The 26,195-nt window shown below is 45.1% G+C and overlaps 3 protein-coding genes and 1 long non-coding RNA gene across 5 annotated transcripts; 2 read left to right on the plus strand and 2 right to left on the minus strand.

Annotated features, from left to right (window-relative positions):
* Nucleotides 1-468: 468 nt before the first annotated feature.
* LOC117764315 lies at nt 469-1,896 on the plus strand. Its single transcript, XR_004614368.1, has 2 exons — nt 469-699; nt 1,795-1,896. It is a non-coding gene; the product is annotated as an uncharacterized LOC117764315 (long non-coding RNA).
* elk1 (ETS transcription factor ELK1) lies at nt 1,826-9,473 on the minus strand. 2 transcript variants are annotated; one of them, XR_004614365.1, is made up of 12 exons: nt 8,398-9,473; nt 6,281-6,489; nt 5,991-6,176; nt 5,702-5,875; nt 5,261-5,404; nt 4,749-5,117; nt 4,498-4,621; nt 4,271-4,419; nt 4,070-4,153; nt 3,886-3,987; nt 3,223-3,466; nt 1,826-3,135 (listed from the first exon to the last, which is right to left on the minus strand). XR_004614365.1 is itself a non-coding variant. In XM_034589965.1 (11 exons), exons 1-11 carry the CDS (start codon nt 8,420-8,422, stop codon nt 3,368-3,370), a joined length of 1,665 nt encoding a protein of 554 aa, XP_034445856.1. In that variant the 5' UTR covers nt 8,423-9,473; the 3' UTR covers nt 1,826-3,367. The 2 variants fall into 2 exon arrangements, 1 of the variants encoding a protein (XP_034445856.1); XM_034589965.1 differs by having other exon boundaries at nt 1,826-3,466.
* A 176-nt stretch (nt 9,474-9,649) lies between these two features.
* On the minus strand, nt 9,650-12,892 carry uxt (ubiquitously-expressed, prefoldin-like chaperone). The gene is made up of 6 exons (XM_034589971.1): nt 12,589-12,892; nt 12,328-12,409; nt 11,838-11,905; nt 11,194-11,301; nt 10,884-10,947; nt 9,650-10,409 (listed from the first exon to the last, which is right to left on the minus strand). The coding sequence occupies exons 1-6, from the start codon at nt 12,708-12,710 to the stop codon at nt 10,347-10,349; spliced, it is 507 nt and encodes a 168-aa protein (XP_034445862.1). The 5' UTR covers nt 12,711-12,892; the 3' UTR covers nt 9,650-10,346.
* A 3,480-nt stretch (nt 12,893-16,372) lies between these two features.
* Nucleotides 16,373-20,089, plus strand: cdk20 (cyclin-dependent kinase 20). Its single transcript, XM_034589968.1, has 9 exons — nt 16,373-16,510; nt 16,862-17,089; nt 17,507-17,620; nt 17,711-17,899; nt 18,037-18,158; nt 18,425-18,487; nt 18,579-18,702; nt 18,814-18,969; nt 19,483-20,089. Exons 2-9 carry the CDS (start codon nt 17,015-17,017, stop codon nt 19,672-19,674), a joined length of 1,035 nt encoding a protein of 344 aa, XP_034445859.1. The 5' UTR covers nt 16,373-16,510; nt 16,862-17,014; the 3' UTR covers nt 19,675-20,089.
* Nucleotides 20,090-26,195: the final 6,106 nt, after the last annotated feature.

The following is a 26,195-nucleotide window of genomic DNA, read 5'->3' on the forward strand; positions in this document are numbered from 1 at the left end:
GTACATCTGTAAGAAAACCAGCTCCACCCCTGAACTCTTCGTCTTCTTCATGTGGCACTTTTCAGAACTGATGATTCGTTAAAGAAACAAAATAAAAATCTCATTTCAGCTCAAATATAAAACATTTCTTCCTGTTTTCTCTTTACATTGAACTGAGTATTTTTCTCAGTGTTTTGATGAAAGATATTTGTAATTCTAGGCTTCGCCCCAAATTGACAAAAATGACCCGAGCTTTAGCTCCTTATCAGAAATAATCTCCATCCACACTAACACACCTGTCACATGACCATTCATGTGCACTGGTCATGTGGTGTAAACAGGAAGTAGATTGTCTACTCTGCAGTTGGTCACTTAGTGCTCAGCGATAGTAAAAAGAAAGAGCAGGGATTTCCCTTCTGATGACGAGGTGTTCACCGCTGATAGTCAAGTCATGTGACTGATAAGAACCAATCAGAATGTGGGCGGCTGCGTCATCATTTACAAATGTCTTGAAACTCAGACTCCAGCTTCACTCAGCTCCCGACAGTCCAGGCGTGTGTGTGTGTGTGTGTTTGCATATGTTCATGTCTTGTTATGTCTGTGAGATCAAAGTTTGGTTTAAAACCATAGTTGTGAGGACATTTTGTCCAGTTCAGGTCTCAGACCTGGGTTCTGAACTATGAAGCAGGATCTGAGGTTATCCAGGTTCAACTCTTCCAAGTCCCATGAAGCTGGATCACTTGTTACTGAGGTAAATCACCATGGATCACTAACCGACTCCGAAGCAGTTTGAGATAAGAGATCAAAACCTGTCAATGACCAAACTACTGACCAATCAGATCAATCACAACAGACAAAAAACAATCTTTTCTTTTCTATTCATGTGATCATTGTTTGTTCGCCTAATCACATGATGTAGCCTCTATAATGAGCTTTAGTTTGACACACACTGTCTGAACTGACTGAGGACACACTGGGGGGGGAAACGTTTGACATCACTACTCAATAAACACATATGGACCGATTTTCGTACGCCATTTCGAGAGAGAGAGAGAGAGAGAGAGAGAGAGAGAGAGAGAAAGAGAGAAAGAGAGAGAGAGCGAGAAAGAGAGAGAGAGAGGAGGGAGGCTGTCACAAGTTACATCTGCAAACGATCCATCTCCCATTCTAAATAAATACTAAATTTCATAGGATAAAGCTTCTCAAAGGATAAAAGTATTAAACTATGTCTTGTTATCCCTCCGCTAACTCGCCCAGTACATCAGTGTCAGTAGGTGAAGCAGATGCCGTCTGTGGTTCTGTGAGCACTTTGCTCCAACAGGTCAGGTTGGTTCTGTTCGGCTCCAGCAGCTGACAGAGGTTTATCCTCTGAGGAGAATCTAGATCTTTCAGAAACTCATCAGAGGAGCTCAAAGGATCTTGTGGGTCTCTGAAGACCCTGGTCCTCTGAAGACCCTGGTCCTCCTCAGACTCGAACAATCCACACCAGCTCCACGGATCCTCTAAGAACGCTGATGTCACGGTTCAAAGGAATTGATTGGTCAGTGGGCGGAGCTTTTATACGGTTTGATCCCTTATCTGCAACTTAACCTGGAGCAGGTTATCTGCTCAGCATAAGTTACCATGGTGATTTACCCCGATATGAAGTGAACGAGCTTCGTAGGACTGGAAACCCCGAACTTAACCTGAACTTTTCTTGAAGAAATAGTACTTTCTTGATTCTTGTTGTTCTGGGTTTGCACCCTCATGGTTGAATGCACTTATTGTAAGTCGCTTTGGATAAAAGCCTCAGCTAAATGTAATGTAATGTATAAGTCCGGCTGCGTAGTACAGGGCCCAGGTCACTGAGTGTACATATATATTGTGTGTGTGTGTGTGTGTGAGGGAGTCAGCAGCCTTGTCATCACACACAGAAGCATAGAAACATGTTAACAGCGTCATCACAAGGAGCTTCAGCAACAAGAGCAGCAACAGTCAGGTCAGGTTACCATGGCAACCACAGAGCTCAGCTAGCATCACAAGAACAACAACAACATCAACAACAGTCTTTTCAGAGGAACCAGACTCTGTCCACAGGTTCATCACTTTGGATTTTTTGGGGAATAAAAAGTGAAACTTTTTTTCGGACCTGAACTCCTCGGATTTAAAAAGAGCGAGAACGACTGTGATTTCAAAACGTCACTGCAACAACATTCATCAATTAGAGCTGCTCCTAGAAAAATCTACTTTACGTCTGGAATGAAGAATACACGTAAATCAATCAATAAACAAACACGCTGATCAATACTTCACAGCCAGAGGAAAGTGACTGTCAGACGTCATTTAAACTTTGACCCCAAACATTTATCTCCTGAAGAATCACAAGACGAAACTTCTTCAAGTCTCTTTTACAAAATATACAATCTGAGACATTTATAGAGAAATAACTTGGCTGAGTAAAAACTGACGAGTCCATCATCATCATCAGCTATGATTGGTCGGTTCAACGCAACGCTGATGAGTTCAGTCCAATAACAGGCCATGCATAAGTGTGGAAAGGCGTGGCCTTAAAAAGCGGCCAATAAGAGCGAAGAAAAAACCCTAAGTGTCTGTAAAAGTCGTTTTTTGGAGGAAGGTTTATAAAATGATGCTGAAATAACTGACCTCATGTGAGGGTGTGTAAATCAAACGCACCTTTTTAGTTGATTGAAACAGTCCAGTTATATTCAGGAGTGAAAACAAGAAAGAGAAATAAATAACCACTTTTTCAAAGTAAAAAGTTCTGAGCAACATTAAAGATGAATCTGATTTCAGCTCCGAGCGATTTCCAGATGTTTCCTAACGAATCAGGTCGATTCCAGATGTGCAAAAATCTCCTCAGATGATTAAAAAAAAACACGGTTTCTGTTTGAAACAGATCCTCCATCAGTCAAACAAATGTTTTTCTTTTCTCCATGTTTCCCATCGTTAACGGATTCCGTCGGACTGAAGAAAAACATTTGTGATTCTTCTCTGTTCATTTAATCAAATTAAAAACAATCTGTAAAGTTATTCTGTCAGTTAAAGCCCTCAGAAGAAGAAATATCCCTCCACCTCATCATCTGTCAGCCTCTTGTGGTGCGAGTGAAGAGAAGAATCCCGTTTTCCGACAACCCCTCGACACGTCGTCTGAGGTCGCTACAAGAAAAGACTGAACAATGAACGATGCTCAGACGTCGTCCTGCTCAGTTCAGAGACTCCAACAATCAAACCTGCCGCTCTTACCAGTCACACGATGAGCTTGAACCTGAGCGGAGTGCTTCAGAGGCAGTCCAGATGCAGTTCTCCTCCGACCCTCCAGGGGGCCAGGGGCCTCGTCAGAAGAGTCAGGAGCCCGGTGACGAGCTGTGTGATTCGGGCAGGGGGGGGCTCAGGACTTCTGGGGACCAGGGGAGAGGACCACAGGTGTGGAGAGACCGTCGACGCTCAGAGCTGGGATGTGGATCTGATTACTGCCGTTAGTGGGAAACTACACAAAGAGACACAGAGACAATATTTATTAATTCTGGATTATACAGACTAACAGGGACTGTTACTTTATTCTGGATTATACTGGGGAGATGAAGGTTTTGAAAAAAGACCAGAGACAAATCTGTTGTTTGTGATTTTCAATGAACAGATGGAGAAAAACTGAGCCAGAGACCTGCAGAGTGTGTGTGTGTGTGTGTGTGTGTGTGTCCCTCTCTCTGTGACCTGGAAGAGGTACATGTACACACAGTACACAGTGTGTTTGTATGTCTGTACTTCTATGTTTATGAGGTGATCTCCTGTGGTCAGGTTTAAGTCCCAATGATCGTGTGGTGAAGATCAGACGTGGTGACAGATCACAACAACCTGTGCTGGCGTCATGTGACTCGTGGCTGTTACCTTGCCGGCTCTGGGTATTACCTGGAAGGAGAGTTTGGCTGGTGAGCGAGGAGCGATGGGACTGAGCGTGCTCCAGAAGTGGATGGTGGAAGGAAGAGGACTGGGAGTCAACAGCACCGGCGTCTGGACAAAGAGACGCACAAGTTATCTGGGATGCACACGCAGAAACATGCACACGCACACATGCACATACAGCTGAGTTTACCAGTGCGTGGGAGGTGATGACGGTCGGGGTGAGCGTGTTGGTCGCTGATCCCGGAGCCAGTAAACTGTTCACAGCTGCATTCACCTGCACAGGAAACAAACAGGAAGTGATGTCATAAGATGAAACACATGTGGTCAATCTTGTCAATTATCATTAAGGTTAAAGGTCAATGGCTTCGTCTGCTGAGCGCAGGCTGCACACCTTATCCAGAGAGAGGCCGGGGGGGAGGGAGGGGGAGGAGGGCAGCTCCAGCCCCCGTGGCTTCTTTGGTTTGGGAGGAGCTGCGTCCGAGGTGGAGGTCACTGGAGGGGTCACAGCTGAGGTGGGGGTTACAGGAGGGACAGAGGGATCTGACAGAGAGAGAAACTGGAGTTCATTATAACAGACACACACAGACACACACAGCCACACAGACACACACACGTTACCTATTATTGTGACCTTGACCTCCCCCTCCACTCCCCTCTGCCCTGCAGGTGGCTGACCTCCGACCCTGAGCTCCATGTAGGTCGGGGGCGGACTCTCCACAATGGTGAGGGGGGGCTCTGGGTCCTGAACCGGGAAGGAGGAAACAGAGAGGAGTCATGAGAACAAGTGATGACAGAGGAAGATGAGGAGGAGTAGGAGGAGTTGTGTCATCTGACAACATAACAACCTGTAAATGAGAAAAGTGTCTCACCTCCTCCCTCTGTTTCTCCTCCAGAGAGACTATCTCCAGCAGCTCCTCCTCTGATGGCAGGTTCTCCTCCTTGATGATGATGGGGGGAGGAGGAGGACGAGTGGGGGGAGGAGGCGCAAGGGAAGGAAGAGCAGGAGTCATGGCCACCTGCTGCTGTTGCTGGAGGGGAGGCGGGTTTATTATGACGAAGACGGGCGGGGCGTGAGGAGCAGTGTGGGAGTGAGGTGGGAAGCTGGCGGCGTGGTTGACGTCGTCCTGCTGTGGCCCCTGAAGGCCCTGGAGGGGGATGAGAGGGGTGAAGGAGGACGAATCCCCGACACTGGTGAGATAAATCTGCGGAGGTTCGCTCAGAGGAGGAGCAGGGGGATTCTGGGAAAGGAGAAATAGAAAAATGACACCAAATCTGACCTGAAGGTGGCACCAGAGGAGAGCTCATTAAAATCTAAAGGGTCGGTCCTCTGGAGAGCAGGAGTAAAAACCTGACCAATCAGGGGACAGGGCCTGATACCCACCTGTGATTGGCTGGTGGCGCTGGCTGGTATCTGAGGACTGAGCGCCGGAGTCGGACAAGGAGACGGCTGAGTGACGATCACCTGAAGAGACGAGTCAACAACGCCACCTACTGACAGAGGTTTAGACTCTGACAACACACAGACCTGAGGAGGAAGAGGGAGCAAAGAGGAAGAGGCAGACGTTAGAGTCTTGACATTCTTTAATCTGACAAATGTGAAGAACCAGGAACTGATCTGAGACCAGCTGTGATGTTACTAATTACCATTATAGTTAAATAATAGATTATCATTTTATAATTATCCCTCAGAATCAAAAAGTCTGTAACTTCCTGTAATTGTTTCGTTTCCTTGATTTTCTAAAAGAACCTGATATGTCGCATCAGAGAGCATCTGATTTGTTATGACTTCTCTGACGTCATTAATCATGTGATCGCGTCTCACCTCTCTGGGCGTGCGCTCCACCTTGGGCGCTGCGTCTTGTTGCAGCAGCAGCTCTGTTTTGATTGGCCGTGGGTTGGGCGAGGCCTGCAGTGATTGGATGGTGAAGGTGGAGTAGAGGCCGGACTTCATGTAGTCGTTTCTGGAGCTTTTAAGGAGGGTGCTGGGTGACGAGCGCTGCAGATCAATACAGAAATCAATCGGTCGATACGATCATTAATATTATTAAATATTATTAATATTCATTCTGCAGAAACACACAAAACAACAAACACAGGAAGTCAAAGTGCACCTGGGGCAAGCCCTTTGATGGACAGGTTGAGGCCACGCCCCCGAGGCCTTTTGATTGGCTGGTTGGGTCGGTGTTCTCCCTCCTCTGGCTGTCCTCTCCGTTAGGCACCCCCTCAGGCAGGGAGGGGTCAAGCTGACTGACAAACTTGTAGACAAACTTCTGACCACTGACTTTCTTTATGATGTTCTGAAAGACGACAACAACACAAACACAAACAAGGAAAAACATGTGAATAAATTAACTACTGAGCCAATCACTGATGTGGGATTCATTGTTCGTAGTACTAGTACCTTGTCGTAGTAGTATCTCAGCGCTCGGCTCAGTTTGTCGTAGTTCATGTTGTGCTTGTTCTTGCGGAGTCCCCACAGTCGGGCGACCTCTTCAGCGTCCAGCAGCTTGAACTCTCCGTCCTCACCTGTCCATGAGATCAGGTGACGCTGCCGCTGGTCCTCCAGCAGGTGGAGCAGGAACTGCCACAGCGTGATGGACGGGTCCATGGCTGAGAGGGGGGGGGGGGGGGGGGGGGGGGACATCCTCAATAACAAATCAGTACCAAATTACATGTTAATATATCTGTTCCTCGTGACCTTTGACCCCTGAAATCTAATCAGGTCATCGTTGAGTTCAACTGGACGTTTGTACCAAATTTGAAGAAATTCCCAGTTGGTGTTTCTGAGATGTTGTGTTCACAAGTCAACCTTAAAACATAATGCCTCTGGCCACTAGGTGTCGCCGGGGCTAACACAACAGTCTGTTCAAACTGTGAGAGCGTGGAAGATGGACACCTGAGATGGATTCAAATCTTTACACATCATCGTCTCCATGTTAACGACCTGTGACGAGAATGTTAAGATTCATCGAGTTACGGTGACGTCAAGTGTCTCAGTCGTGGAGATGGTGGTGGATTTAAAACTTAACTCTTTGTCAGGAAAACGTTAACACAAGTGTTTATGTCTTCAATCAGTGACAGACAGATAGTCTGGTGGGGGGGGGGCCCTGGTCTGTGGTCGAGCAGTTTGAATGGACGCAGGCAGAGGGAGACAGTGAGACAGGTGGACAGACAGGAAGTGCATTAAGGTGACTGAGCTCTCTACTCGTGAACCAGTGTCTGTCTCACTTCACACTGACATGCAGATCAGCCTCAGTACCATTGGCAGACCTCTTACATAACTAACCTATCAAACACCTTGGAAACCATCGCCATGGTGAGACCTTTCATCAATTGTAACCAAGGGAGAAGGACAGCGGGCGAGAGAGGAACAAACACAGAGAGAGAGAGTAAGAGAGAGAGCAGTTTGTCCTGGAGGGAGTCGACTCTGCTGCTCAAAGGCACTTCAACACACATACATATACATACATTACACAAATATATATATACACACACAGACTGTACGTAAAGATGGACAACATGCCAGCTCCCAAAAGTGAAGCCACAGGCTGCGTCTGAACTCTAAACCCTACTTCACTACATAGTGGCTTTTATATAAGAGAAGTATATCGTGAGCTCATCTGCAAAAGTTAAAAACACTTCCGGACATTACCCTGTCCATCTTCTCTGCGCTGGGAATTACGTCATTGTCGCAGGATTATGACAAAAAACAATAACTACGTTGGTCGTTGGAAAATCTGACATTTTAAATGTTAAATTTATACTGCTGATACTTTTAGGTGTTGAATGCCCTCGCTCCGCCACAAGCATGATGGTATATTTTACTTGGTTAGTGACCATTGGCTGTTCACTACTTTTCACGATGCATTGTGGGAACAACTATATTCACTATATAGTGATTAGTGAATGATTTCGGAGACAGCCAGTCATAAACCCCACCTCCTCCATGTTAGCAGATGGGATATGGAGCAAACAAAGCTTACCAAATGTTTCTCAAAGATGGTTTCTGTCATTTCAGGTAGTTGTTATCACACTGATGTTCACATTTCTGATCAGTTTGGTGTATTTGATATGAAAAGAGACTGATTGACAGCTGAGACTGACTCCTGATTCGCCGACTGCCCAGACTCTGACTCTAAACGACGTCATCAGCAGAAGATGACAGCGTTCATATCAGAGATAATTTGGCTTCAGTTTTGTACAGTGGGAGGAAGTGGAGATGCTCATTCAACTTGATTTCCTGTCTCTGCTTGTGAGGAGTTGATGTTTAGTCTCCATCACTGCCTGTGGTCGATGTGTGAGATCTGGACTGAGCTCAACATTTCACCCACTTCCTCTCATGTGGATGAGCGCTCAGCCTGCAGGTCTGAACCTGGACCAGTCCGCTCCACCATCCTGCACACGCACACATGGAGGCAGCTGAGGCCTCAGCAGCTGCCACACACCTGTTGTTCCTGTAACACACACACAGACACACACTAGCATGTAAACACAGTGTGAAGAGGTTCCATCTCTTACCGTTTATCAGCGGGTTTGACTCCATCTTCAGCGGGATGTTGTTCTTCTGTCTCTGCAGCCTCAGACCTCCTCCATGCTGCTGCTGCTGCTGTTGTTGTTGTTGTGTTGACTGTGGTGTGTGTGTGTGTGTGTGTGTGTGTGTGTGTTCGCAGCAGGGCTCAGCTGTCAGAGTCTGTGTGATCGGGATGAAACGTGCAGCAGCTTCTCTCCGGACCTGCTGTGGTTATGTAACCGCTCACAGGAGCCGCTGCCCGGCTCCTCCATGCTAACAACCCCGCTGCGCTCCACCTGTCAGTTGCCTCCGCCGCAGGAAACACACCGTGACGCTTCGGACGCGGTTAACAGCCGCGCGTGCAGCTCATCGCTCGGTGCTCACGAAGTGTCAGTGACCGTGTGTGACGTGTTTGTTTCTGCGCCTCATCTCCCCACCGAGCCTCGATCCGTCCACGGCGCGGATGGGAGCTAACTAGCTGAGATGCTAACACCTCCGGGCGGCGTTAATAAAGCGGTAAATGTGAGAAATTCTAATATTCCAGCTGATCTGCGGATCGGTGGTTCAGAAACCAGCGATCCGCGTGATTTTAACAAAGTTTCTCCAAGTTGAGGCTTCGTAAGGGCTAAAGTTATTAGCCTAGCATGCTAACCAGCTAGCCTAGCGTGCTGCCTGGACGCTGCCCCCTCCTCTCCTCTCCCGCTGCTGGTGCGTCAGACCCGGGCAGCGCCGCCGCGGAGCCGAGCCTCAGGCCTCGGACACCGGGGAGAAGAAGTTTGTGGTGGAGGAGCGATGAGAAGCAAACTTCATCACTCAGGTGTTTCCTGTCTCTTCCTGTTTGGACTGACGCCCCCTCATTGCGTCAAGTTACCCGCCACCAACGGTGTCATACTTCCGGGGAGGATTTTCAACATAAGTCTGTTGCGCTTGAAGTTTCACCTCTTTCCGCATTTTTACAGTATTGGAAAGTAACTCAGTAAAGTAACTCAAGTATTTAAATACAGTTAAAGTAATAGAACTTGATTATTTCCTCTTTCATTCTTTAACCACAACTAATTTTAGTGACTTTTTTGTTTTATGAACTCCTTTTTAATGTGAACTATTTGTTGATGGAACCATAATTGGTGTCAATAATATTTGTTATTCATTTATTTCCTTATTTCATCTTCAAAAGTACAGAGGCTGCTGTCACTGTGTTCTACTCACCATGAAATAAAACCTGATCTTCATCTTTTGATCTTCAAAGTAAAAGTCTTCAGCTTTAAACAGAAACACTTATTAGCAGGTGACTGTGTCATCAGATTATTGTTGATGCATTAATGCAGGAGCTGATTCACTGTTTCATTTAGTGCAGCTAATGATTATTTTCATTAAGCTGATTATTCTCATGCTTCATCTGATCGGTTGGTTTTTAAATCCTGAGAGAACAGTGACTTCCTGTGTGTTGACGCTGTGTCTATTTCAAGAATCACCATCGCTCTGTTTCTTTACGCCACTGCTTCTATTTATCAACCAGTTTCCACGGCAACAGGCTCTGTGTTGTTGACTGAGCATCTCTGATGGTTCACGTTTTAATCAGTGTGACTTTATTGCTCCTGAATTCAACAGTCAGCATCTTATTTTTCTACGAATCACATCTGCCGAACAACTGTTTACGCAAACATTTACAAAAGTATGTGGACATCAGCAACAGCCTCCGCTCATGTGGTTGCAGTCCAGAGGCTTCACTTCTGTCCGAGTCCTGCAGAGTCCACGTCTGTCACAGATTCACCAGCGTTAAAATGTCCTCCGATGACGATTTGATCCCACCTCCCCTCATTAATATCAGAACAAACTGCTGATGTGATTTATTGAACGTCCATGTTGAATCCTTGAGCTGAGCAGAGATCAGGTCGAGTCTTTAAAAGTCCGTCCTGAACTGTCCATCCTCCGAACATACAGCAGTTTATCCACACGTCTAGAAAACTTCTCTTCTTCTACTCTCTGGCAGGTCAGTCAGTCCCTGCAGCTCCCGCAGACCCTGAGGACGAGGAAGAACAAGAACCAATCAGATTCCTCACATAAAACAAGACACAGTCTACATCTAATGTCTGCTTCAAATTTGATGATTCTTCAATGACTGATCATTATTATGATCAATACTGAGCAAATATTTAGCAGGGAGGCTCAGAGTTTCAAAATGTGGTCTCAGCATTGCCACTGAGCAAGGCACCGGCTGCAGAGCTGGAGGGGAACTCACAGATATCCTCAATAAAATCTGTCACCATGACAATATTAAAATATAATTTAAGATATTAGGAATTAACGTCAACTAATAATTTTATTAATGTTTGTTGTAGTTCAATGAGACTAAAATGTCAGTTAAGTAAAATTATGGTTTATCAATAAAGTAATTAACTGGTAGATGCAGGTCTGAGTCATAATTGATAATCGATAATCATAAAAAAGTTCTATCAAGAAACTGATCAGAGATGAGTTGTCACAGTGACTGTACCTCCAGCACCATGCGGATGTTGGCTTTTATTTTGGCGGAGTCTTTGGTGAGCTGCTCCGTGAAACTGAAACACATAATGTTAGCATGTTTAGCATCTAACACCCACAACAATGGACATAGCTAGCATTGAGCTAACACAAATATTCTGTGACATGATCTGTTTATATCTTTAAGTTCTTTACATTTGTTCAAACTCAGTTTGACAGTAATGAAATGAAAAGATCTGCAGAAATAAAACCTCATGAAAACTAAGAACGACATGTTTCATTTGGCGTTTGAGGTGATTTCACATGACCGATGATGAACTGACGCTGTGAGCTGATTCGTCTTCTTTTCGATGAATCGCAGAGCCTCGTCGTGAGTCATCTCCACAAAGAACCCGTAACCAATCGCCACAAAGATTCTGGACGAGTCCTCCCTGTCAGAGACACACATTAAAGACGTTTTGTTTTTCTGAAAGTGAAAGACATCATGTTTGATTCCTCATATTTGCGTGTATCGTGGATTATGATTTACAGCAGCCAATAGCTCTGAAGGTATGTGACGCCCCCTTGTGGTAGTGTCGACAGTATCCAGCAGCTCAACATGGACAGTAACGACGACCGCCTGCTCTCTGTTGTCGAGAACTTCTCGCCACCATCTTCACTGCGGCTGCGAAATTTGACTGATGAATGGACATTAACGATCTTAGCTCACAAACTTTATGCAGACGGCGCAGCGTGGGAGGCGGCTCAACATAGCTAACGACGCAACGATGAGGGCGGGACAAGCTTGTGACGCAAACAGGAAGTGACATAAACCAGACATCTTCCCCGTCTCCATCCTCTGAAGGTCCCGCCCCCTGAACTGAGACACAGGAATTGATCCCTGTGTCGTCTTGGTGAGTTCACAGTGATCGGTTCTGTGGTTTGTGATCAATCAGCTGTTGATCAGAGTGATTGATGAGGAGCTCACACTTCAGCCTGGACGAAGAAGTTACAGCCAAGATCAACGTCTGTCTTCAGCCGCTGAGATCCCACCTCCTGCAGGGACACACGGCGACATCATGGTCAAACCACTCTGACTCAGCAGCATGTGAACACGCCTCTGACATGTGACGCTCACATATAACATGTAAACAACATTCAGTCTAAACATTAGAGCAGAAATAGTCAGTGGATTCTTCAGTTAATCAAATTATCAGCAAAACATCTTTTAATTCATTGATGAAGATAAACTTTAAAAATCTGCGCGTTCTGATTCGTCCAGTCTGAACATTCATATATAACAATAATCAATATAAACAGAATTCCACATTGACTTTTGTTTATTCTTGATTTTTTTCTTCTGCTTTAAAACGGTAAGATTATTTTTACTGACTTTATCTGAAGAGACGTTTCTTCTTCTTGATAAAAAATACAAATCTGTTGACAGTGTGTGTGTGTGTGTGTGTGTGTGTGTGTACCTGCAGAGTGTGTATTGTGTTCTTCAGCTGCAGATATTGACTGATCTTCTCATAAACCTCGTCTCTCTGCTCCAACACCTTCCTGCACAACAAATATTACACGTTATTACATTATTTATGCATTATTGTTATTATACAGATACATAAACATCTGAGTATCAGTGTTTGTTGCTGACAAACAGTTATATATGTACAGTATTAGATTAATGAATGAGTGTTATCAGCGCTACAAGATCAATATATTCTTATTATTTTTCTTACTGTAAATCTCTCTTCAGAACATCGTTTATGAAGTTTTCATACTGAAGCACCTTCTGCTCCACGTTAGCATCAGCATTAGCATCAGCATTAGCATTAGCATTAGCATTAGCGGGCAGAGACATCGTCACCGCTTCCTCATTAAACACTCCCGGTGGTGAAGACGTGTCCGGCGGCTGTGAACCTGTCAACCTCCGGCTGCGGTCACCGGTAACGTTTCTGACTCGGTACCGACACACGCGCTCCCGTTAACGGACCGAAAGCAGATGTAAACACTCTGTACTGCACCGGAAGTACTTCATGTGACCGCAGGAAGTACTATTTCAAAGTATATTTGAAATGTAAAGTAAAAGCAGTGAGCACCTGTTGGAGCCACAGAGCTAGAGTATATAGAACAGACGCTTCCAATGAAACTGTTCTTCTACAGGTGAGTCTGTGTTCTACATGTGACTGTTCTACATGAGTCTGTTCTATAGGTGACAGTTCTACATGAGTCTGTCCTATAGGTGACTGTTCTACATGAGTCTGTTCTACATGAGTCTGTTCTACATGAGTCTGTTCTATAGCTGACTGTTCTACATGAGTCTGCTCTATAGGTGACTGTTCTACATGAGTCTGTTCTATAGGTGACAGTTCTACATGAGTCTGTTCTACATGTGACTGTTCTACATGAGTCTGTTCTACATGTGACTGTTCTACATGAGTCTGTTCTATAAGTGACTGTTCTACATCAGTCTGTTCTATAGGTGACAGTTCTACATGAGTCTGTTCTACATGAGTCTGTTCTACATGAGTCTGTTCTATAGCTGACTGTTCTACATGAGTCTGCTCTATAGGTGACTGTTCTACATGAGTCTGTTCTATAAGTGACTGTTCTACATCAGTCTGTTCTATAGCTGACTGTTCTACATGAGTCTGTTCTATAGGTGACTGTTCTACATGAGTCTGTTCTATAAGTGACTGTTCTACATCAGTCTGTTCTATAGGTGACAGTTCTACATGAGTCTGTTCTATAGGTGACAGTTCTACATGAGTCTGTCCTACATGTGACTGTTCTACATGAGTCTGTTCTATAGGTGACAGTTCTACATGAGTCTGTCCTATAGGTGACTGTTCTACATGAGTCTGCTCTATAGGTGACTGTTCTACATGAGTCTGTTCTATAAGTGACTGTTCTACATGAGTCTGCTCTATAGGTGACTGTTCTACATGAGTCTGTTCTATAACTGACTGTTCTACATGAGTCTGCTCTATAGGTGACTGTTCTACATGAGTCTGCTCTATAGGTGACTGTTCTACATCAGTCTGTTCTATAGGTGACAGTTCTACATGAGTCTGTTCTACATGTGACTGTTCTACATGAGTCTGCTCTATAGGTGACTGTTCTACATGAGTCTGCTCTATAGGTGACTGTTCTACATGAGTCTGTTCTACATGTGACTGTTCTACATGAGTCTGTTCTACATGAGTCTGTTCTATAGGTGACTGTTCTACATGAGTCTGTTCTACACGAGTCTGCTCTATAGGTGACTGTTCTACATGAGTCTGTTCTATAAGTGACTGTTCTACATGAGTCTGCTCTATAGGTGACTGTTCTACATGAGTCTGTTCTATAAGTGACTGTTCTACATGAGTCTGCTCTATAGGTGACTGTTCTACATGAGTCTGCTCTATAGGTGACAGTTCTACATGAGTCTGTTCTACATGTGACTGTTCTACATGAGTCTGTTCTACATGAGTCTGTTCTATAAGTGACTGTTCTACATGAGTCTGCTCTATAGGTGACAGTTCTACATGAGTCTGTTCTACATGTGACTGTTCTACATGAGTCTGCTCTATAGGTGACTGTTCTACATGAGTCTGCTCTATAGGTGACAGTTCTACATGAGTCTGTTCTACATGTGACTGTTCTACATGAGTCTGCTCTATAGGTGACTGTTCTACATGAGTCTGCTCTATAGGTGACTGTTCTACATGAGTCTGTTCTATAAGTGACTGTTCTACATCAGTCTGTTCTATAGGTGAGTCTGCTCTACAGGTGACTGTTCTACATGAGTATGTTCTATAGGTTAATGTTCCATAGGCGAGTTGCTTCTATATGAGTCTGTTCTATAGGCGAGTCTGTTCTATATGAGTCTGGTCTATAAGTGACTGTTCTACATGAGTCTGTTCTATAAGTGACGGTTCTACACAAGTCTGTTCTACATGAGTCTGTTCTACATGAGTCTGTCCTATAGGTGACTGTTCTACACGAGTCTGTTCTACATGAGTCTGTTCTACATGAGTCTGTTCTATAGGTGACTGTTCTACATGAGTCTGTTCTATAAGTGACTGTTCTACATGAGTCTGCTCTATAGGTGACTGTTCTACATGAGTCTGGTCTATAAGTGACTGTTCTACATGAGTCTGTTCTATAAGTGACGGTTCTACACAAGTCTGTTCTACATGAGTCTGTTCTACATGAGTCTGTCCTATAGGTGACTGTACTACACGAGTCTGTTCTACATGAGTCTGTTCTACATGAGTCTGTTCTATAGGTGACTGTTCTACATGAGTCTGTTCTATAGGTGACTGTTCTACATGAGTCTGTTCTACATGTGACTGTTCTACATGAGTCTGTTCTATAGGTGACTGTTCTACATGAGTCTGTTCTATAAGTGACTGTTCTACATGAGTCTGTTCTATAGGTGACTGTTCTACATGAGTCTGTTCTATAAGTGACTGTTCTACATGAGTCTGCTCTATAGGTGACTGTTCTACATGAGTCTGCTCTATAGGTGACTGTTCTACATGAGTCTGTTCTATAAGTGACTGTTCTACATCAGTCTGTTCTATAGGTGAGTCTGCTCTACAGGTGACAGTTCTACATGAGTCTGTTCTACATGTGACTGTTCTACATGAGTCTGCTCTATAGGTGACTGTTCTACATGAGTCTGCTCTATAGGTGACAGTTCTACATGAGTCTGTTCTACATGTGACTGTTCTACATGAGTCTGCTCTATAGGTGACTGTTCTACATGAGTCTGCTCTATAAGTGACTGTTCTACATGAGTCTGCTCTACAGGTGACAGTTCTACATGAGTCTGCTCTATAGGTGACTGTTCTACATGAGTCTGCTCTATAAGTGACTGTTCTACATGAGTCTGCTCTATAGGTGACTGTTCTACATGAGTCTGTTCTATAAGTGACTGTTCTACATCAGTCTGTTCTATAGGTGAGTCTGCTCTACAGGTGACTGTTCTACATGAGTATGTTCTATAGGTTAATGTTCCATAGGCGAGTTGCTTCTATATGAGTCTGTTCTATAGGCGAGTCTGTTCTATATGAGTTTATTCTATAGGTGACTGTTCTACATGAGTCTGTTCTATAAGTGACGGTTCTACACAAGTCTGTTCTACATGAGTCTGTTCTACATGAGTCTGTCCTATAGGTGACTGTTCTACACGAGTCTGTTCTACATGAGTCTGTTCTACATGAGTCTGTTCTACATGAGTCTGTTCTACACGAGTCTGTTCTACATGAGTCTGTTCTACATGAGTCTGTTCTATAGGTGACTGTTCTACACGAGTCTGTTCTACATGAGTCTGTTCTATAGGTGACTGTTCTACATGAGTCTGTTCTACACGAGTCTGTTCTACATGAGTCTGTTCTACATGAGTCTGTTCTATAGGTGACTGTTCTACATGAGTCTGTTCTATAGGTGACTGTTCTACATGAGTCTGTTCTACATGAGTCTGTTCTACACGAGTCTGTTCTACATGAGTCTGTTCTACATGAGTCTGTTCTATCTGCTCCGGATCTGTAGCTGGTGCTGTCATGACGTCACTGTAAACAAACATGGCGGACTGCTAGCTGCTCTGTAGCTAACGTTAGCTACTTTGACATAAAACGTCTTTTAAATAAATCGTCCTGCGCGAGAGCGAGTGTGAGTTCTGCTAAAGTTTTATTTCCAATGTTTACTTCCTGTTTTCTCCACGTTGCGCTGCTTGAGTTTAAAGTTTTATCTTCGTTAGCGTTAGCCTCGCCAGTCGGTTACCAAGGTAACGCGAGCTGGCTCCGTCATGTTTTCTTCTTTAAAGCTGATTTGTGTTTGACTCGTTTGTTCCGGGTCGTTGTTGTTTGAGCCGATTCGAAGCTCAGCTCGGTTCTATTTGAACTGTTTGAATTAAAGTTCAGTCAATGTTTGTGTCACGAGTCTGGAAGAGAAGAATGAATAAATGAACATATTTGTGAACAGAGTTCATGTTGATCTGTTTTTCTGTTTCTGCTCCAACAGGAAACTCCAGCAGAGACTCACACAGACACACAAACACACACTGTGGGAACACACCATGTCGTCATCAGGTCTGAGAATCACTGAACTTCCTCCGGTGACTCCAGCAGAATCTCACTGAAGGTGACCAGTCCCTGGGTCAGTGGAGCAGAGGCCATGGAGCAGTACATCCTCCTGGGTCGGGTCGGAGAAGGAGCCCACGGCATCGTGTTCAAGGCCAAACACGTCGAGGTAACTGGGCTCGACAGGACAACTCTCCTGGGAGGGAATGGTTTGATTGAGAAAGTCGTCAGCAGGTTAGAAAATAGAAAACAGACAAACCTTTATTTAAAATCAAGCAGTTTAGACACACGACCACAGACGTCAGACGCTGTGATTCAGGTGTAAAGAAGTCAGTGTGTGAAACAGACCTGAGATCAGCTGTGAAGAAGAGGAGGAGACAAAGTGCGTTGCTCTGGATATTTTGTTCTGCCAGCCCCGAATAAAAACTCTGGAAACGTCAGAGTGAGTTCATGTGAGAATACAGAGGGAAAATGTCCAGAAACTTGTGTGTGTGTGCGTGTGCGTGTGTGTGTGTGCGTGTGTGTGTGTGTGTGTGTGTGTGTGTGTGTGTGTGTGTGTGTGCGTGTGTGTGTGTGTGTGTGTCAGACAGGAGAGACAGTGGCTCTGAAGAAAGTGGCTCTGAGGAGGCTGGAGGACGGGATCCCTAACCAGGCTCTGAGGGAGATCAAGGCTCTGCAGGAGATTGAGGACAACCAGCATGTGAGTACCAGAGGAGGGTCAGGTCAGAGGTCAGGTCAGAGGTCAGAGGTTAAATGTACAGTCACTCTTCGTCCTCCTCCTCTTCATCAGGTGGTGAAGCTGAAGGACGTCTTCCCTCACGGTACCGGCTTCGTCCTGGTGTTTGACTTCATGCTCTCTGACCTGTCTGAGGTCATCAGGAACTCCCTGAGACCTCTGACCCCGGCGCAGGTCAAAGGTTACATGATGATGCTGCTGAAGGGCGTCGCCTTCCTGCATCACAACAACATCATGCACCGGGTGAGAACTGTGCTCTGCAGCTGTGTCTCAGACATGTAGCCCTTCAGAATAAAAGCCCTGATTGTGTGTCTGTGTGTGTGTGTGTGTGTGTGCGTGTGTGTGTGTGTGTGTGTGTGTGTGTGTGTGTGTGTGTGTAGGACCTGAAGCCAGCGAACCTCCTCATCAGCTCCTCAGGTCACCTGAAGATCGCAGACTTCGGTCTCGCCCGACTCTTCAGTGAGGAAGGAGAAAGACTGTACAGCCACCAGGTGGCCACCAGGTAGCGCTCACAAACTTCAAGTGAGGGATGATGGGAGTTGTAGTCTTCATTGCAGTCAGCTTCTTCTGGTTATGATCCGTTCAGTGTTGATGGTTCAGGAGGTTTTTATCTGGAGCTGAATTCTCCTCAGAGGTCTCCTCCTCCTCCTCCTCCTCCTCCTCCTCCTCCTGATTCAATACAAAAACGTGCGTAAAAACACTGAATAAAGCTGTGTGTGCGTGTGTGTGTGTGCGTGTGCGTGCGTGCGTGCGTGTGTGTGTGTTCAGGTGGTACAGAGCTCCTGAGCTGCTGTACGGAGCCAGAAAGTACGACGAGGGAGTCGATCTTTGGTGAGAAAACTATGTTGAGTTCTCATTGTGAAGGCAAACAGCTGAGAAAGTCGGGGCCCAGTTGTGTGAATGTGTGTAACGTGTGTTTCAGGGCGGTCGGTTGTATTTTCGGGGAGCTGCTGAACTCGTCTCCTCTGTTTCCTGGAGAGAACGACATCGAACAGCTGTGCTGCGTCCTCAGAGTGCTGGGCACGCCAACGCAGGACAGCTGGCCCGTAAGACAGCACCTGCCCCTTTGCCTTTGTTTTTAATTTTAGATACAGTGTTAGTGAGCGATCAGACAGAATCACGCAGCGTAAACCTTCCTGCTCTTTGTGTCTCTGCAGGAAATCGTTGAGTTACCAGATTATAATAAAATCACCTTCAAGGAGAATCCAGCCATCCCATTGGAGGAGATTGTCCCTGACACGTCCCCTCAGGCCATCGACCTGCTCTACAAGTTCCTGGTGTATCCGTCCAAACAGCGCTGCTCGGCCCGACAGGTAGGACACAGAGCGTGAGCCTCCAGGTGTGTGGGGAGACCTAGAGGGTGGAGTTCCTCAGGGTTCTACCAGAGGTCCCCTTTACCTTCTGTTTCTGTGAATTGACCCCTAGTGGTCTGATATGGACATTAATGAAGGTCCACTGTTGAACTGCATCATGGGAAATGTAGGATCTTTACTGGAAACCAAAAGTCAGGATCTCTCCACCTCTTTTTCTCCGTCTCTTTTCTTTAAACATCTCTTGTATGAAGAATAGAGTGACTGATATTTCAGAAATAAATAAAACAGATGGTTGATTATCAAACTAATATCAAAGTAGATCAAATAATCGACTAATCAACTCAGCTCAGGTTGCAGCCGTACTTGTAGTTAGTCAGTGTAGAACAACAACAAACATTAAAACATTTGTCCACTAGAGGGCAGATTAGGGCTCCAGCCCCCCTGTGAACCTCCCCTCACTTTGCTTCTTTCTTGATTAATTGTTGTATTGATCCAGTCTCATCCTCTCTGCAGGCTCTCCTCCATCCATACTTCTTCTCCTCCCCTCTTCCTGCTCACCACTCCGAGCTGCCCATCCCTCAGAGGGGGGGCCGCCCCCCCCGCCAGCGCCTACAGGCCCCGCCTACCGACTTCTCAGTGGACTTGCCCCTGCAGAACAGCGTGGTAGACCCCGCATTGCTGCAGGGACACGCCACCTGCCTCTGAACTAACAAACATGGTCGGTTGATCATATTTTATTCGCCTGATGATTTTATTTATTTGTTGCCAGTTTCACAGATGTCGTCTTTATTGTCATCTGTTCAGATTCACAACTGTAAATAAAGTTTGCTAATCAATAGATGTAACGTCGGAGGTTTCTTCCTGTTTGTCAGTTATGTGTCTAGAATATTGTCTCCGCCTCAATGTGTGAAAAACCGTGTGACGTGTGTGAATCCTTAAAACTGAATGAACGTAGACTCAGGGTCTAGAAAGTGAAGCTAATGTGGAGGGGACTCAAATCTGTCTTCTGTGTAGTGACCAGCAGGGGGCGACTCCTCTGGTAGTTTCTATAGAAGTCTATAGAAAGTGACTCCACTTCTCACTTTATAACGTCAGGAAACATTCAGGAGTTTATGTCTCAGTCTCTAGTTTAAAGTCTTGAGGGGGTGGGGGGTACCACAGTGTGATTGACAGCTAGTACCGTCCAATGAGTGCAGGTGGCAGGTGTCGGTGGGCGTGTTCTTGAGCTGTCAGTCAGGCTCCACCCCCTGCTCCTCCGAATATGGAGACAAGAATTTAAACACATTTAAAAACAACATTTTGGGCACAAGTAGTTCATCTGCTACACACAACACGGGACGTAACATGATGCATGTGACATGTGAAGAGGGACGGAGACAAGCAGACACACACACACACACACACACACACACACACACACACACACACACACATCCCCTGATAATACTGCTAATCGTTATAACTTTGGTCACTATAATGAGGCTTCATGTAAAAACAGTATAATAGAATCAACTTAATCAGTTCACATCGTTCCACTTGTTAAATTCTGAGGAGGAACCAAAGTCTGTCTCCTCCCACACTTCCTCCCTCTCCCCCTCCTCCTCCTCCTCCTCCTCCTCCTCCTCCTTCTCCTCCTCCTCTTCTTCCTCCTCCTACTCGTCCTCATTCTCAGACCAACAGTGACTGTGACTCTGAGCAGCTCCTCATCCTCTATCACCATCATCATCACCATCATCATCATCATCATCATCATCATCAGGTTTGTAAAATGTTTGTCTGACTTTTGTTTTAAACTTCCTAAAGAGATTTAAAAAGAGGTTTTTATTTTATGAATGAAGTAGAGATAGTGAACAAAGTTCTGACTGAATCAGATTGTTCACATCTAATCTATTAACGGATTATATCATATGATTATGATGTGACTGTATATAAAGATGATCAGTGACTATATAAAGATGATCAGTGACTGTATATAAAGATGATCAGTGACTGTATATAAAGATGATCAGTGACTGTATATAAAGATGATCAGTGACTGTATATGAAGATGATCAGTGACTGTATATAAAATACTTTCAAATAATCAGTTTTTTCATTGCAGGTTAGCCCCGCCCCTTCATACGTCCTCCTCCTATCACTAATCATGACCCACAATGCCAGTCCCTGTGTCTGGTTGGACGATTCAGGCTGTCAATCACTGAGCTCTGCTTATATCCCACCCCCATTTTTCCCGTCCTCATATGGTCACTCTCCTCTGACCACGCCCCCCACCTACCTCTCCTCAACACCTGGATGGAGCAGTTACTCCTCCCCCTCTGCTGATTGGGTGTCACCTGTCAGTCTGTCATGGCCGCAGCCAGGTGAGAGATCCACCTGAGCGCCACCTGTCTGTTGTTTGGGAGAATGACTCATGTGTGTGTGTGTGTGTGTGTGTGTGTGTGTGTGTGTTTAGAACAGCGTGAGTGTGTGAGCTGTGAGACCAACAGTGCCCCCCTGTGGAGAAGAGACGCCACTGGTCGTCACCTATGTAACACCTGCAGCAGCCAACAGGAAGTCAGCAACAGACCCCTGCTGAGCCCAAAGAGAAGAAGTGTACTACACACACACACACACACACACACACACACACACACACACACACACACACACACGCTAAGCTAAGCTAACAGTTTTCAGAGATGTGATTGTGATGTTTGAATAAATGAGTTTTTGTGTTTTCAGTCGGTGACTCAGCGAAGAGAAAGTCAGTGTGTGAACTGTGACACAGAAACTACGACACTGTGGAGGAGAAACTCTGCAGGACAACCAGTGTGTAACGCCTGTGGACTGTACTACAAACTGCACCAGGTACTACAAACTGTACCACAAACTACACACTGTACCACAAACTACACCAGGTACTACACACTGTACTACAAACTGCACCAGGTACTAAACACTGTACCACAAACTACAGCAGGTACTACACACTGTACTACAAACTGCACCAGGTACTACACACTGTACTACAAACTACACACTGTACTACAAACTGCACCAGGTAGTACACACTGTACTAAAAACTACACCAGGTACTACACACTGTACTACAAACTGCACCAGGTACTACACACTGTACTACAAACTGCACCAGGTAGTACACACTGTACTAAAAACTACACCAGGTACTACACACTGTACTACAAACTACACACTGTACTACAAACTGCACCAGGTAGTACACACTGTACTAAAAACTACACCAGGTACTACACACTGTACTACAAACTACACCAGGTACTACACACTGTACTAAAAACTGCACCAGGTACAACACACTGTACTACAAACTGCACCAGGTAGTACACACTGTACTAAAAACTACACCAGGTACTAAACACTGTACCACAAACTACAGCAGGTACTACACACTGTACTACGAATGCACTACAGAGTACATCAGGTCCTACAGACTGTAGTACAGAGTACACACAGTACTTCAGGCTGACTCCTCCTGTGTGTTTCAGGTCAACAGGCCTCTGACGATGAAGAAAGACAGAATCCAAACCAGGAACCGCAAAGTGACCAATAAGAACAAGAGGAGAGGCGGCCAATCAGAGCCTGAGTTGTCCAGGCTGGTCCCTCCCCCTGCGGAGGGCTCGTGTCAATCATCCTTCTCAAGGCTGCTGAACCTGAGCTAATGTTTTAATGAAGTTTTCTTTATCTCAGAGAAGATTACAACACAAACATCCTGACAATAGAACAGAATCTCACTTCATTTCAAGTCTCTTTATATTTTACAGGTTTAAATAAAATGTTTCTCATGAAAAACTTGTATCTTGTGCTTCTTTAAAACTGGACAGACGTTTTGGGACATGTTTAACTCTTTAAAGAAATAAAAATGGACGACATCACAGCTTCCAAAAGTGAAGCCAAAGCATCTTGAATGCCTCCTGGTTGCTGGCTGCAGTAGAGGTCATAAACGCTGCCTCCTCCATGTAAGCAGATGGGACATGGACCAAACTGAAGTGTCATCTGTCTGTCCTGGGAGACGGCTCTCTCACATGTGGCTTTGAGGTTTCTGTGTTGTTTTCCTCTCTGTTGCTGAGGTGAAGAACAGAGGATGTGGCCCCTTGTTAAGATCTATGACACAAACTGTGGTTATATGGGCTGAACAAATTACATGTGATTGATTGATTTGACTGATGGAGTGAATTTAAATGTGGTTTCATAGGTAACTGTCGGGCCTTTAGAGGTATAAACTCTACTGAGGGACTTTCTGGCAGTGACAGAGCAGCGTCAACAGCCTCAGTCTGGAATCACCATGAAAACACCCCCCCACCTCAGGGCCCTGCAGGCGCCTGCTGGAGGCCGATGTTGTGCAATGCAGGAGGTCTTTGGTTTTCCGGACCCAGAGAAAAAAGACAAGAAAGGAAAAGGGAGATGAACAGGAGACGGTTAGTGGCCAGAGACTGTATACCTCGCTCTACCACCCTCTCTCTCTCTGTCTGCCATGTATGAGATTAACAACCACAACAAACACATGTACTGAACTGTACACGCGAGGGCATCCGCTCTGTCGTTAGAGCTGACCACACACACACACACACACACACACACACACACACACACACACACACACACACACACACACAGAGTAAACGGTTGGTTCGTGCAAAAACTTTCAACTGACACCTCAGCTTGAACTCACTCTGGTCCACACCACAAACAGCGACGCACAAAGATGGATCTGAGGCAACGGGCCCCTGGACACAGACGTCTAAACGGCCCTCAACGCGTCCACTTATGAACGAGGACAAGCCCGAGATGGAAAAAGACGCTTGTCCCTCTGTGATAGTTTTACAAAAAATATTAACAGTCCCCTGACCTCTCGGGCCCCTGACCTCTCGGGCCCCTGACCTCTCGGGCCCCTGACCTCTCGGGCCCCTGACCTCTCGGGCCCCTGACCTCTCGGGCCTGTGGACACACTCAGTGCTCTGGTTCATCTGTTCTCAGAGTCTGAGCAGCTGTAATGGTAAAGTTTGTCCTGAGGGGTCTACAGGGTCTCATCATCATCATCATCATCATTATCATCATCATCTTCATCATCACCACAGTTACCATGGTGACATCTCCAGCTCTGGTTCCCACCTTCAGTCACATGATCAGACCTGTTGTGTTTACATGAATAATAAGAAACGTCACATCCTGAACATGAACCAGGTGAGTGTGTAAAAATACACACACGAGCTTTTACAGATCGCAGGTGAAGACGACCCCTGCTGACTGATTGTTGTCATTACAGTCTGATGTGTGTATCGACTGATAACAACCAAACACATGAACTTGTTTGTTCCTGCAGCTCCTCTTCGTTTCAATAAAGTTATTTTATTTTCTGTTAAAAGTCATTTAGGTTATTTTATTCTCTGTAAAGTTATTATATGTAATGTTATTACGGATTGTCATTACAAATAATCTATACTTTGAATAAGTTGATTGATCTGAATGATTGGACAGACCTGTTGTTTCAGTTCTGACAGAAGTAAATTAAATCTGTTTTTTCCTCTCGTCTTTCTGTTCATGTGTTTTAGATCTTTTCAGATTAGATTCATAATTAGCACTGATCGAAAAGTCACCTAGAAACATTTATATATAATAAATAATATAATAATATTCAGTGCAGCTGGAGGCAGAAAACCCAGTGAGCTTAATTACAAGTTTCTGTCTTATAATTGTCAAAATTACACAAACTAAAAAAATTGAAAGTTTACATGCATTGACATTTTCCTCTGATTTACTCTGATTACATCGTTTCATGACACACGAGCTCAGAGACAGACAGGTGAGGACAGACAGGTGAGGATAGACCAGTGAGGACAGACAGGTGAAGACAGACAGGTGAGGACAGACAGATGAGGACAGACAGGTGAGGACAGACAGGTGAAGACAGGGAGGTGAGGACAGACAGGTGAGTACAGACGGATGAGGACAGACGGGTGATCACAGACAGGTGAAGGCAGACAGGTGAGGACAGACAGGGGAAGACAGACAGGTGAGGACGGACAGGGGAAGACAGACAGGTGAGGACAGACAGGTGAAGACAGGGAGGTGAGGACAGACAGGTGAGGACAGACAGGTGAAGACAGGGAGGTGAAGACAGGGAGGTGAGGACAGACGGGTGAGGACAGACGGGTGAGGACAGACGGGTGATCACAGACAGGTGAGGACAGACAGGTGAGGACAGACAGGTGAAGGCAGACAGGTGAGGACGGACAGGGGAAGACAGACAGGTAGGGACAGACAGACACAGGGACACCAGCAGCAGAGGAAGAAGACATTTGTCTGTGTGTATGTGTGTGTGTGATGAATAAAAAGACGCATTGATCAAAGGTAATTATTTAGAAAATGAACATTTTACATAACAACACAACCAGAGTCTGTCACATGACTCCAGTTACCATGGGAACAGGTTCATGCATCTGTGTTAATGAAGCGTCACAGTGAACAGGAAGTGAACAACTTTGAATTCAAAGTGAAAATTTAAACATGAAACTTCTCAGTTTGACATCGATCATTAAACGTTTAAATATGAGAATGAGACGTTAATGAGACAAATTAAATCTGATCAAACAAGATTTTATGTTTTTATCTCTTCGTGAATCAGAATAAAAATCATGTTCATCGTGTTTTTCTGAATCAAATGTTTCTATAAATCCGTCTCATTCAGAATCGCCCCGTCGATAAGGATCCTTCAGATGTGTCAGGTCACGTCCTGCTCAGGACAACATATCCCAGGGTTCACTGGGCTTCAGGGACATAATCACGACTGCAAGTGGCGAGAACAAAAAGTCAGAGGTTCACACAAAAAGTATCAAGCTTCAACTCAACAGCTGACGGGTCACATGTTAAAGAAACAAGGGGCTGTCCTCGTTCTCACTGTGTTGCTAGGCGACAGCGGTAAGGGCGGGACAAGCTGGTGACACCAATCACGCCCCCCGCAGACCAGACTGTGTCATTACAGATTCAGTCTACGAAGAAGACGACACAACTTATGAATGATACAGGATAAAACCTTCAGAATAAAAGTCTGCTGAATGAAGAGGAGAACAATGTGTGTTTTAAATCTGAAAACAGAAACAGAGAAGAAACTGATCAATGATGTTTTTTCGTCCGAAACAAAAATCGTTGGAAACAGAATTTTTCTTCAGATTAAAGACGAGAATCAGCTCCGGACAAATCTGATGAAC

The sequence above is a fragment of the Hippoglossus hippoglossus genome, chromosome 7 (genome assembly GCF_009819705.1).
Source record: "Hippoglossus hippoglossus isolate fHipHip1 chromosome 7, fHipHip1.pri, whole genome shotgun sequence".
NCBI classification, from domain to species: Eukaryota; Metazoa; Chordata; class Actinopteri; order Pleuronectiformes; family Pleuronectidae; genus Hippoglossus; species Hippoglossus hippoglossus.

Excerpts from the sequence above, each read along its gene's own strand:
- elk1 (XM_034589965.1), bottom strand. The coding sequence starts at position 8,422 with ATGGAGTCAAACCCGCTGATAAACG. Across the intron at positions 5,405-5,701 it reads TGGAGCGCACGCCCAGAGAG|GTCTGTGTGTTGTCAGAGTC; the intron begins GTGAGACGCGAT and ends CTTCCTCCTCAG. Across the intron at positions 4,622-4,748 it reads AGGAGAAACAGAGGGAGGAG|GACCCAGAGCCCCCCCTCAC; the intron begins GTGAGACACTTT and ends TTCCCGGTTCAG.
- uxt (XM_034589971.1), bottom strand. The coding sequence starts at position 12,710 with ATGTCTCTGCCCGCTAATGCTAATGCTAATGCTAATGCTGATGCTAAT. Across the intron at positions 12,410-12,588 it reads GTTCTGAAGAGAGATTTACA|GAAGGTGTTGGAGCAGAGAG; the intron begins GTAAGAAAAATA and ends TTTGTTGTGCAG. Across the intron at positions 10,948-11,193 it reads AAGACGAATCAGCTCACAGC|TTTCACGGAGCAGCTCACCA; the intron begins GTCAGTTCATCA and ends TATGTGTTTCAG.
- cdk20 (XM_034589968.1), top strand. The coding sequence starts at position 17,015 with ATGGAGCAGTACATCCTCCTGGGTCGGGTCGGAGAAGGAGCCCACGGC. Across the intron at positions 18,159-18,424 it reads AGCCACCAGGTGGCCACCAG|GTGGTACAGAGCTCCTGAGC; the intron begins GTAGCGCTCACA and ends GTGTGTGTTCAG. Across the intron at positions 18,488-18,578 it reads GACGAGGGAGTCGATCTTTG|GGCGGTCGGTTGTATTTTCG; the intron begins GTGAGAAAACTA and ends CGTGTGTTTCAG.